We start from the raw sequence: 13,457 nt of genomic DNA, 5'->3' as shown, positions 1-13,457 counted from the left end.
TGTTAATAATTTCTTATTTCAATTATTTAATTAATCCATTCATTTTATTTCTTTATTTATAGCATCACAGGCAGCAGACCAGTGTTTAAAGCTCCCAGACTGGTGGTGGAAAAGCAACAACTGCAGGAAGGAATTTTCATAGATAAAAATGGCAGAATCACAGCAGGTACCAAGAGCATGGTTGTGTGTGAAGGACAAAGTCGCTCCAGAAGCATGTTGGAGAAACAACAGGCGCTTACACTAAGCAGGCACCAATCTCATACCGAGAGACCCTGTTCGCTTGGAAATGAAGCCTCACAAGCATTCTCAGATGGCACCAATATTAGTCACAGGACAGGAGTTTCTTTTTCTTTCTCTAAAAAAGCCCATTTAAAGTTAGAGTCATCAGCATCAGTTTTCAGTGAGAACACTGAAGAAGCGTATGATGGTAGTGAATCACCTAACCATAAAACAAAACAAACTCCTGATGGCGGTCAGTCTTGCACAGTTTTGCGTGAGGATACAAAAGCAAGTGTGGATAGAGGATTAAATGTCCCACAAGGTCAAATGGATATCATTGCATCAAGCAATTCAGCTGCAAAAACTAAAACGCTAAAAGAAAATGAGAAAAACAGCAATAAAGAATTAGAAGAAATTGTCAGCACTCATCCTTCATTCTGCAAAACCAAAATGCAGCTTTCAAATTTGGATTTGACTGGCTCGCAAGAAGGTGAGTTGAATGAGACTGAGAAATTGTTGGAAACTCTCATTTCACCTCCAAGCCAAACTAGCAATCTTTGTACCCAGCAGAACCCTTACAAGCACAGTGATACCATGCTAAGTGACCTCTTAAAGGCATTCCCACCACAACACCCAGCTGAGCAGGGATATGCAAGTGAGCTGCATTATAATCCCAATGTGGTCAAGACAGAGACATTTTTCGAGAGTTCAGGAACTGTGAACGGAAACACAGAAATGCTGCCAAGTGAGACAGTGGTTAATGAGATGAAGCCCAAAGCACTGCCATTTCTTCATGTACTGAGCAAAGATGGGAGCACTGCCCTTCAGTGGCCCACAGAACTTCTTTTGTTTACAAAAACTGCACCCTGTATTTCCTATGGCTGTAATCCATTATATTTTGACTTTCGACTTTCTCTAAACCATAGAGATCGTAAAGAGCGTGAAAAAAACACAGAAAACTGTAGTGAGCCCCCTACAAATCTGAATGCAGATGAAAATGAAACCTCAGGTTTAATAGAAGACAAGCAAATGTCAACGGAACAAGATACTCAGTCACTGAAACCAAAGAAGACAAAAGGTTCCAAAACCCATAACAAGGCCCAGAAAAAAGCTGTTTCAGACACAGAGAAAGAAATGAATGGAAGTGGTCAAAAGTACATTTCACATTATTCGAATGAAAACATACCCAAAGTGCCTGTTTTCCTTGATGTCTCACAAAAGGATTATACCAGAGAAAGAAGTCTCCATGCCAGAACATCTAGGAGATCTTTAAAGCACCATTTGCATAGCTGTGAAAGAACACACAGTGGTGGAAATGAAAGCATTTCCTTTTTGCCTTGTGTGTCTAGGACTAAAAAGCATAAAGCTGCAAAATGTGATTTAAGTTATTCTGAAGAAATACATGAAAACCAAAACAACTGCAAATCCATTCAAAACTGGCCTAGGTGCAGCAGTGATGTAAGTGACAGTGGAAAAGATTCTATTGGAAGTTTCCTTAGTTATAAATCAAGTTCTCAAAGCAGGTATTCAGAAAATGAAGGGTGTGGAGCTTATACAAGATACTGGAGATTTTCATCCTCCCAAAAGTCATCTTCTGACAGACATTCTAGCTATTCCAACACTTCCATTAGCAGTTCAACTAGCTATGTAAGTAGCTCCTCTAGTCACAGATCAAGTGATCACAGTAGAAGTCACTTGCTCTTTTGTTGTAAAAGAAAAAACAAGACAGATGAAAGGCACAAATGTAAACACGGAAAGCACAACTTTATTTCCTCTTCTGATGATGCAGATGAGGATTACCTTTTCTACAGTAAAAGTCAAAGAACTAGAAACTGTACACAGAAGGATACAATTAAATATCAACGACATTCAAGACGTAGAGGTTTACACCATAGAGACAGATCAAAGCAAAGCAGAAATACACACCGACATTCTGGCAGAAAATACAGCAAAAATAGAAGATACCACCGCTCCAAAAGTTCTTCCACCAGACATTCAAGAAGCAGTGGAAGATCATCTAGTTGCAGAAGATCAACAGTCAGTAGTTCAGGATCCTTCTCAAAAGAAACAGTATATTATTGGAATAAAAGCAAGGAAGAGACAGAAGGCTGTTACAGCACTGAACCAGGAAAAACAGAATCTACACATTTTGATCTGCAGAATGTAAATTGTCAATCAAAAAAATTTCATGTTGGCTCTTCCGAAAACTCAGCAAAAGACACAGTGGGAGAGAGAACGTCATTGACAGCCAGGCTACTTTTAGAAAGAGTGCAATCCAAGAAAAGCCAAGAACAAGCACATGGTTCAGAGGGATTTTCAAACAATTGTGGAATGGAATTGGAGGATCACTCACAAAGTCACTTTGCTAGTAAATTTTCATCATCAGTAGGTGACATAGCAATGTTACTTATGCCTGAAAAAGCCCTAGATATAAGTGAAAATGTTTTAAGAAATGATGAAACCAGTTTGTTAGAAAGCAGTGCAAAGAAAGACAATTTTGAAGCTTCACAGACAAATAATATTATTAGTACAACAGGCACTAATTATGATAATTGTCTTTTTAAAGACATAATTCAAATAGGAATAGGCTATCAGGCTCCCAGCATAAAAAGGAACACAGCAATAAAGGAACAATCAAATCTCTTAATTAGTGAAGTACAACCCTCTATACAAAGCTGTGACCCAGTACCAAATGATTTCCCTGGTGCTTTTCCTTCTAATAGATATTCTGTTGTTAATTCAGCAGAGACCAAAGAAGAAGTACATGATGTAAGCGTGAACTTGCATCGAGTGGAAGGAAATGTAAACACTTATTGTGATAGTGCTATGCATAAGTGTGATGAGACAGAAAATGAGCTAGAAATGTACAGGAAATCCATCTCCCCTCCTTTAACTCAACAGCCTATCACATTTTCACCGGATGAAATAGACAAGTACAGGTTACTTCAGCTGCAAGCCCAGCAGCATATGCAGAAACAACTCCTGGCAAAGCACCTTAAAGTTTTGCCTGCCACAGGACCATCTGCCTTCTCTGCAACACCAGCAGTTCATTCTGTTCCCAGTCAGCATCATGCTTCTGTCACCTCAATCCACCATACCCTTCTGCAACGCTTTGCGGTCTCCACTTCTGTACATCCCCATAGCAGCCATCTTTCCTTGACCAACATGCACCCACTCTCTGAATCATATTTCACTCCCATATCACTTTCCCCATTAGCTCCAACCATCATTCCTTCCCACCCTACTCTACTGACAGGACGCCCACTGCATTTGGTCTCCACCACACCAAACCACCCTTCCTATCTGACCCTCCCATCATTGCCACATACTGCATTTATCCCTACTTTATTCACTCCACACCTGAATGCAGCTGCAGCTGCTGCCCTCCATCTGAATCCTTTAATTCATCCATTGTTCCAAGGACAAGATCTTCACCACCATTCTTGCTCTAGCTAGACCCAGCAGTTACCTGGACTGAGAGACATTTTCAAGGTCTCTAGTTATTTAAATTAGCAAAACTATTACTCCTTTGCTCCAAAAAAAAATCTGAAGAAAAACTGATATTTCATAATCAATCACACATCCGGAGGGAAGTAGTAGGGGCACATCAGCAATATTTAAAAGTCAAGGTTATGGCTGACAGAATATGAATGTTGATTTAGTTTTCACACCACCAAAGGCTTGTCTTCACTACCAGGGTAAGTCGATCTAAGTTACGCTACTCCAACTACGTTATTCATGTATAACGTAGCTGGAGTCAATGTAGCTTAGGTCGACTTACCCCAGTGTCTTCACTGCGTTGCATCAATGAGGGATGCTCTCTGGTCAACTTCCTTTACTTTTCTCTGAAAGCTGGAGTACTGGGGTCGACTGGAGAGCACTCTGCCATCGATTTAGCGGGTCTTCACTAGACCTGCTAAATCGGTCCCTGCTGCACTGATTGCAGCAGTGTCAATCTCCCCATAGTGGAAACAAGCACCAAGTGAAAACTAAAACTAGAAAGATGCAGTAATGCTAACTTAGTTCTGCAGAGACTAATTCACTCTGGAATATTGGCAGAACTCAGTAGCTCTAAGTTTCAATGGGGCTGGAGCTGACCTTGAGATGTGGGGAACCGTACCTGACACCCTGATGCTTTGTTTTCTCCCCTGCCAAACAGAGCTCTAGAGAATCGTGCCCAAAGAATCTATATATACTTTTCTCAAAAAAATATGCACCCCTTCTCAGAAAATGTTTGCTGGAAATTATGTTGTACTGGTCTCAGCTAGGCCCAACATCAACACGGTTACCTTTTGCAAATAATTCTCTGTATGTGGTCTTTGGTTAGGGAACCAGAATTTCACCAGAAGGGCCAGATTCTACCTCTGTCCTATACAGCCCCACTGAAGCGAATAGTGATGCATGGGTATAATGCAGAGCAGAATTGACAACTGTAGTGGAAAACTCTCAGCAGTGTGAAATAAAACTGGACTGAAAAAAACAACTGGTAAACAATGAACATGCAATGAAGTTCCTAACATAATTTCCAAAATTCTCAAAGTTAAGGCTGTGATTCAGCAAGACAGTGAACCAAGTGCCCAACCTTCACACATTAGTAATTCTAGTGACATCAGTGGGAGTACTCAAATACCTAGAGTTATCTATGTGCTTCAACGGAGCCTCAACCAATTATATTTTATGGTGGTCTAATACTCAACACTGGATACTCTGTATTAAATGAAGTTCTTGGTTATAGTTAAGAGTACAACTATGCCTGTCAATATCACTGGCCAACAAAACAGCTGACAGATTACACCTGTTAATTTGGATAAAAAGATAATGAATTTGAAAGGATTTAGTACAGAGTTGATAATCTACACTCCCAGAATTAATTCCCAATACATATAATAGCAAACTTTTGAGGAATTTTTTTTCATGATATTCGGTTAGCTGTAGAAAGAGAGGAAAGTAGCTGTGGTTAGAAGAAAGCAAGTTTTTAAAGCAAAATCTATAGCTGAATTTTTTAACTTGGTTTTAATCAACCTGGAATGAAAATAATTTAGTCACAATCAAGTAAAACTGCAGCTTCAGATGAATTTTTCCAGAGTGGTCTAGTGTTATTAGACCGCAACATTCAAGTGTGGCCACTATTTCTGGGTGCTCAACTTGACCCAACTAATGCTTGATTTTCAGAGATGTTGAGAGCCACTTGCCAGGGAGCTGATCCCCTCTGAAAACCTGTCTTTAGTGACTCTGAATGGGTACCCAAAATTAATAGACACATCTGAAACTTTTGGACTAATTCTATAGCTACTACAGTTCAGTGGGCATTTTACAGCCTAATAAGACAAGTTTCCTGCCCCAAAGAGATTACAATTTGAGGGGCCAATCCAGCATCCATTAATGTCAATGCAAGTGATTCCATTCTTTCAGAGTTAGTTTGGGACTTATGTAGACAACACACTGACAAAAGGAGGAGGGGAAGGGGAGAAATGACAGTCTGAGTGACTGGGGGGGAGGGGGGGCTCAACAATAGTTTTGTTTAATTTTTAAAATTCCATAATCTCCAAAACAAGGGAGGTAGATGGGCTATTGGTTATAAAACTCCTTTAAGAATGGTAATTATAGAGTGATTTAGGGATGACGTCAAACTGGGTCTAGGAAGAGCTCACGGCATATGGATTATCAGGGAAGGACAGGGCACAGCTATTAAAAAGGCAAGCATTTTAAGTGACCACATCCAGTGATATCTGAGAAACCACATTCATTTACTATACAATCACTAAACTGGAAATTAGTGTGATATCTCACATGTCACTGTGGTTACTATTGGCAAATGTTGACATTTTAGGCCCTGATCCAGCAATGCCTGTGTTTAAGTCTATTTCTCTTTAGTAAAGTAGCTATGCAGTTAAAATGTGCTAAGTGCTTTGTTAACAAGGCTGGGCTTAAACGTGTGCTTAGGTGCGTGGCTGAATTAGGGCTTTAAAATCAATCAAAAAAATGTAAAGTAAACCAACTGTGGTTTTTTTAAATGATACCCATTTCAACCGGAACATCATTTTTTGTGAAAAACAGACAAGGTATAAAAACACCTCACCACCAATAATAATCAGTGATATATAAGGGTTTTAAACATGAATTAAACTTATTCAAGAAGATGCAGAAGTTAACATGTCTATCAGCCTGCCCCCGCCCATGTAAGTATAAATACATATTAGCAGGCTCTTAATAATTCTTAATTCTCAGTATCTATTTCAACTCTGTTTGCGAATTAAAAAGGAGGAGAAGTAGATTATGGATTCTTCAGGAACGCACTACCTTTCAAGCCAATTAAAATGACTTGGGCTAAATTTTACAAATGTATGTCATGAGGCGGCAACGCGTGAGGGGGAGGGAATGAGGGGTCATGTGCCCCCCAGATTTGCTGTGTGGCTTGTACTGAGCATGCTCGCACAGACTGAGCATGCTCAGTAACAATGCCGAAGCCAGCTGCCCTCACCGTGCCCCCCTCTCCACATCGGCAGGCACATCGGCAGGCATCAGTCTCTGCCTAAGGTTCACGAGCAAAAGTGTGCCTGTGTAGTTACCACAGTTGCATGCGTATGCTGAGCAATTGTACCTGCAAATGGATAGATGCCTAAATACCCAACTGTGCATGCAACTGCAGTAACTGTTTGCACAAAGGTATATGTGCAAATTCACATACATTTTTACATATGAACCTCAAGGTCTTACTTCAAAGACTGAGGCACATGTTTATCTCTGCACACTTGAGTACTCCTACTGACTTCAAGGGGACTGTTCACTTCTGTAAAGTTAAGCATATATGCATAAGTCTTTTCAGGATCAGAGTCTTCACTTTTTAAAGGCAACAATACTAATTAAGAAATATTTATGATAGCAAAAAAATCGACCAAACAAAAAAAGGTAGTCCACATAGTATCAGATTGCTTATAAAAATCTAAAAAATTAGTTATACACATCACCTGTTTGTGTAAAGTAAATTAAACAATTGAAACAGAATCAAATTGAGAAAAAAATCAAGAAAAAAAGTCATTCCTTCAGATAAATATGGACGAGCTTGTGAAACAAATATCCAAAAACCCAAATTAAAACAATAAAACCTAGTAAGTAGAACTGTGAAAAACAGAAGTAAAGCTATTGATGGGAAAAGTAGAGATTAAAAGGAACAGAAACAGAATGAAAGTAAAATAGTCACTATGTGCTGCATTTAAAGGGAGGCTAAAATTGATTCCTTGATGCATTTAGGTGGATTTTCTTGAAAATGTTTGGTACCGTTGTAGTTCAATATGACTTTTTTGCTGAATTTATTCCCACACTTTGGTTTTCAGTATGTTATTTTTAAAACCATATATACCTTGTTAATACCAGCATTCTTAGATCTGATGTGTGCAGGAAAGCTCCTGTTCCGATTTTACTCAGAATTATTTTAAAGAAAGTTACAGTACGTGGGTGGTGCTGGGATGTTATCTCACAGGAAAGTGTGGTATCTGCACTCAAAATCAATACATATTTTAGCATAATTATATATTCTTTGGCCCTTGGTCAAAGAGATATGTGTCATCCATTCTGTACAATAAACATCAATTCCAATAACAAAACTGAGCCCCCTGATCCACAATGATGAAACGTCTATTTTTTTTGTAACTGAGGCATTTCTGTAAAATACCTAACGTGTACATTTGGTGTGCAGTTTTGCATAAACATGCCATTTGACCTGATTGATTTTAAAAGTGTTTAGTTTATATTAAAACTAATACTCTGACTAGTATAATATGTAAACTAGTAATTTTGTTTTGTATTCTCTGTATAAAGTGTTTTATATTATACAGTAGCTAAGTGAATTGCACTATTGTACATGCAATGCAGCTGGTTTTTGTTTTGTTTGTTTGTTTTTAGTTTAATCAATGAATTCCTGGGAATGTAGTTTAATGCAATAATATTTTTTTTCAATAAAAAGGCTTGATGGTATCAAAAGTGTCAGTCATGTATTTTTAATGTAAAGCATAAGGCAGCAACAAAGTAAAATGCAGAATTATGTGAACATATTCTGTATTTTAATCCATAGAATTGAAATATGTTGAATTTATCCCTGTAGCTATAATGCTGACATTTCTTAAAATGTTCCTTAAAGATTTTAGTATGTGTTACAAAAGTGGGTTGTTTAAATGGAACTGAAAATAAATATTCCTTAAAAAATTATTCTACTGATGTGTTCTTTGCAAACACTTTTAATAGAGCAATGTACTAGGGGAATTTGTTTGCCTATTGAAATAATTAGGGTTTTTTAGAATTATTCTGGTAACCCATTTGTCAGATTTGCCAACACCTTTGTGCTTTGACCCAGGCCAACCCTAACGAATGCAAATAGCTCCTCATAAAAATCTAAAAGCCCACTACATTATTCTCTTTCAAGCCTCCCTAAAACTTGCCTCTTTCTAGATGCCTACCGTGGTTAGGCCAGCTGTTATTCTGTGACTGCAGTTTATTATACTAATCACAAGAGTCTCATTTTTCCCATGTGCTTCCCAAAACTGTTTATTGTATCCACTTGTTGTGTCTCATCTTATGCTTTGATGCACGGCCTCCCTTTTTGTTACGTGTTTGTACAATGCCTAGCACAATGGGATTGAAGCCTCTTACCACTATCACAGTACAAATAACAACAAAACAATGATAATAACTCTCTGTAATCTGTTTCAGCACATCATTTTCCAGGTTGTTTGCAAAGGGCTGGATTTTGGTAGATCCATAGCATAGTCCAAAAAATAGAGAAAAGTTTACTGTACCACAGGATTGAATGCAATGAATTGAATTCTGCTCTGGGTGTGTATACATGGCTGCAGGCTATAGATTGTGAGATCTGTCTATATATTTGAGAAGAACCAGCCCAAATGAACTCCTTATGTCACTCCTTTGGCTTAATTGTCTCAGCAGGGATGTATTTAGCTCAATATGTTCAAGAAAAACTTTAAATCAGAGTATGAACATTTTTGCATTTTTTCCCCTTTTTTCCATTGAAATCTGATATTTTAACCAAAAAATCAAAATTCAGAAATTTTTGACCAGTTCCACTAAAAATATGCAGTCCCTGAATGTTATAACTGGCTTGAAATGGAAAACTGTTTATATATTATTATTTATATTACCAAAGAGGCTTTCGACTGAGATCAGGGCCCATTGAGTAAGTGCTATCCGAACACAGCACCTAACACATGCATGGATATGAGGTTGTACGTTGCTTCTTACTCTTGGAAGAACTCGCTGGTGTTCATCAATGGAGCTTGCATATACTAATTCAAATAAGCAGAAAAGGACACCACGTACTGCAATTCTTCAGCAAGTAGGCATGGTTTATTTCAGAGTACTGGCACATTAAACATATGCAATAAATACTGTCCATATGCCAAACCTGAATCCTAGATCTGTTTCCTTTTTCATGCCTAGCTTAAGCCTAACTTGGATCCAGACATTCTTCTCAGTTCATCCATAGCATCATTTAGAAACAATTCCACTTCTGTTCATACTAGATCTTTGTTTACTGAAAGGACAGTGAGTTTGTCATGAAAAACATTTTTTAAACATGAAAAAAGAAGTCATACCGAGGCATAATGGCAAATGTTGAGAAAATCTCCAGAACTGTGACTTTTCCCAACAATTATGGCCCCTTCCTGCAGCTCCCTGTCCTTCACACTGCTTCCCTTTCTCGGGCAAGTATCTCTTCAAGCTACTGAAGGAAGGCACAGGATACCGTCCTACCTTATTGCACACAGGGGATATGTGGGAACTGGCAAAGCATTTCTGAGCTAGCTGGAAATTATTTTACTGGTCAATAGAGTGATTACTGGGGTGGGGGAGAAGTGCAAGAACAGCTGAGATAATTAAGGTCCTATGTGCAATAGCAACAAGAATTGCTTCCAGATAGGTTTTTCATAGTTTGCCATGAGGCACTAAACTGCTCTCTAGGGCCCTAATTCAGTAAAGCATCCTCAATCAGCAAAGCACTTAAACACATGTATAACTTTAATCACATGCTTCAGATCCATTGCCTTTAATGTGCTTAAGTGCTTTCAGGAATGAGGATGAATTTTGGAACATAATTCAATGCTTTGCTGAATCAGGGTGTCAGAGACCCAGCCAAAGTCCACTGAAGTCAATGGAAAGACTCGTGTTGACTTCAGGTTTCAGAGTAACAGCCGTGTTAGTCTGTATTCGCAAAAAGAAAAGGAGTACTTGTGGCACCTTAGAGACTAACCAATTTATTTGAGCATAAGCTCTGGGCTCTGGAAGAGCTGCACTGTACTTGTTTAGAAAAGACCTAGCACTTTGTCAGTACTTTTCATTATACCTTCTGATTCAGATGTTTCTTTCTTTGGAAAAAAATGAATTGCAGCAATTATAGACAGAAATAAACCTCCTGACAGCACTAATGGCTCTTTATTTTCAACATCTGCTACTTTTAACAATAGCCAAACTATTTTCTAAATAAGTTTAGAAGGGCTCCTAAATAGACATCTTAGAAGAATACTCAGCCCAAAGTCATTTTTAATGACCTTCCCTATAAATCCATCAAATCAGAGATCAAGATGAAGAGCTTGATAGACTCTAAACTAGCAATGCAAGCAGCCCCTGCTCTATTTGCAAACATCAAACTATATCACACATAAAAATCAATATTTCATTCCTATAAGCCACTACATTTTTCAGACAAAATAAATCTAGCACTTGCAAACCAATATATTAAACGTACTTATCAATTTTGCATATAAACCAGTTCTGTATATACTAACTGCTGTATGCAAATCAGTATGATTTATAAATAAATCATTGTTAATTGAACAAACCAATGAGTTTCCAAATAGCGATCAGTCTTCCATAATCCTATAGCTGGTCAAATAGAGTAAAATGTACACATATTACATTAATTATTTGCAAAGCATTCATGAGACAACTGATTTCTGTAAACCCCTATGGAAAAAAATCTGCAGAATTTAATGGAAATAGATTACATCTATAGAATATTTTTAGACCACCCTATAGAATTCAATAGAAAATTAGATCCCTGGCATCGTATTCTATAGGATTCTTACAAAAAGGAAAAAAATATGTCCTATCTGGGAGGTCGAAAAGGTTAGGAATACTCACTATTGTGCCTTGTTGACCCTAGAATAAGTCACATAGGACTCAGGATGCTCAGATAATGGTTTAGGCTGTATTTACACATCTGACTGAACCAGCTATATAATCTACCGTACCTCAGGCCTACAGAGCTCAAAGTGAAAGTGAAAGCACAAAAACATAGTCTATGTAGATTGTTAAACTCCACAGAGCAGGGTTTTTGACTACTTAAATCTCAGTCAAGCAGAGATCCCACATGTATGGTAAAATAAGCAATAAAACAAAAGAACAGCATCCTGTCTGTTCTCTTGAAAGATGGAAATCTCCTTTACTGTTTGCTAGATGGAACCCTCAGCTACTGTTAGGGGAACATTACCTAACTTTATACAGATTTCAGAGTAGCAGCCGTGTTAGTCTGTATCCGCAAAAAGAATAGGAGGGCTTGTGGCACCTTAGAGACTAACAAATTTATCTGAGCATAAGCTTTCGTGAGCTACAGCTCACTTCATCGGATGCATTCAGTGGAAAATACAGTGGGGAGATTTATATACACAGAGAACATGAAACAATGGGTGTTACCATACACACTGTAAGGAGAGTGATCAGGTAAGGTGAGCTGTTTCCAGCAGGAGACCAGGGCTGGGAGGGAACCTTTTGTAGTGATAATCAAGGTGGGCCATTTCCAGCAGTTGACAAGAGCATGTGAGGAACAGTAAGGGGGGAATTAACATGGGGATTTCCCCCCACCCCCCACACTGTTCCTCGCACTCTCTTGTCAACTGCTGGAAATGGCCCACCTTGATTATCACTACAAAAGGTTCCCTTCCCTTCCCCTCTCCTCCCCCCCCCCCCCAGATGGTAATAGGTCACCTTACCTGATCACTCTCGTTACAGTTTGTATGGTAACACCCATTGTTTCATGTTCTCTGTGTATATAAAATCTCCCCACTGTATTTTCCACTACATGCATCCGATGAAGTGAGAAGTAGCTCACGAAAGCTTATCCTCAAATAAATTTGTTAGTCTCTAAGGTTCCACGAGTACTCCTTTTCTTTTAACTTTATACAGAAATATCAAGGTGGAAAATTTAAAAGCATGTGCTTTGCTGGAAACCCATAATAACAATATCCTTTTCATCCTTGTATGTGTTTGCTTCTTGTGAAGTGATGCAGAACACTTTTAGCATCTATTGCAGATGGGCAGCACCTCTGAAATTTGGACTTAACTTCTGAAGGTGCCTAAATTTAGATTCCCACATTTGTAAATTTTGACCTTAAAATTGTTTTTACAAACACACAAAAGCTTAAATTGTACATCATTCCCAGGTCATCTTCTCGGGAAATCTTTTTACTCACCATTGTCACGTGGATTTTTTAAGCCCTACCCATATTAAAAAAAAGAAACAAGTCCTGAAATATATGGGAAGATTTGCAGACCTCTTTTGTATACGTCTCCATTTCTGAGAAATTTAATATAGCTGCCTGTGAAGAACACTGACATAATTAAAAAAGTTGATCCCTAGTCTACTTTTTAGTTTATCAGTATTTTTTTTAAAAAATCCATGTGACTTACAATCCTTAATGCTTTTATTAATACCATCTGTAATTAAAGAACTGAGCATGTTTATTCTACTGTGTCCTACCCTATGTAGATATTAGAAATTTAATCCTTAACTATGAGCTTCCCTTCTAGGAGTATAATATAAATATATACATATAATTCCTTAAAGAAATTATATTTTTTTCAAATGTAGAATTATTTTTCTTAAATAATTTGTGGGATATTTATTTCTCATATGACTTTCACTGGAAATGATTCATCTTATTGTGGGTTTATGATCAGAGCTTGCAAGTTGAAGGAAACAATTTTGCCTTTTAACTCAAACCTGCCAGACCCACCAACTTTTTTTTTTAAATAATAATAAGGGCTAGAGAGAGACTGAAATGCCAAGAGTGAGTAGGGGGACCTGAATGGAAAAAAGCAGGGTGAAGAAATGGAGGAAAGACAGTGAAGGCTATTTACAAATGATTAAACTAGTATAGGGGGGTGTGCAAAGCTCTGAAGAACTGGTGAGATTGACCGCCCTGCACCTTTAAGCAGGGCAGTATTTGGCTGGC

General features: G+C 38.1%; 1 protein-coding gene across 1 annotated transcript in view; it reads left to right on the top strand.

Moving 5' to 3' along the window:
* The window catches only part of ZNF804B (zinc finger protein 804B), a 338,326-nt gene extending 334,594 nt beyond the window's left edge, over positions 1–3,732 (top strand). Inside the window, 1 exon segment of the mRNA XM_073329672.1 lies at positions 63–3,732. Within this exon segment, the coding sequence (XP_073185773.1) occupies positions 63–3,732 (3,670 nt within the window).
* The last annotated feature ends 9,725 nt before the right edge of the window (positions 3,733–13,457 follow it).

This window comes from Lepidochelys kempii, chromosome 2 (genome assembly GCF_965140265.1).
Source record: "Lepidochelys kempii isolate rLepKem1 chromosome 2, rLepKem1.hap2, whole genome shotgun sequence".
Lineage (NCBI taxonomy): Eukaryota > Metazoa > Chordata > Testudines > Cheloniidae > Lepidochelys > Lepidochelys kempii.
Note: the sequence above shows the minus strand (reverse complement) of the source record. Positions and strands in the feature narration are given on the sequence as shown.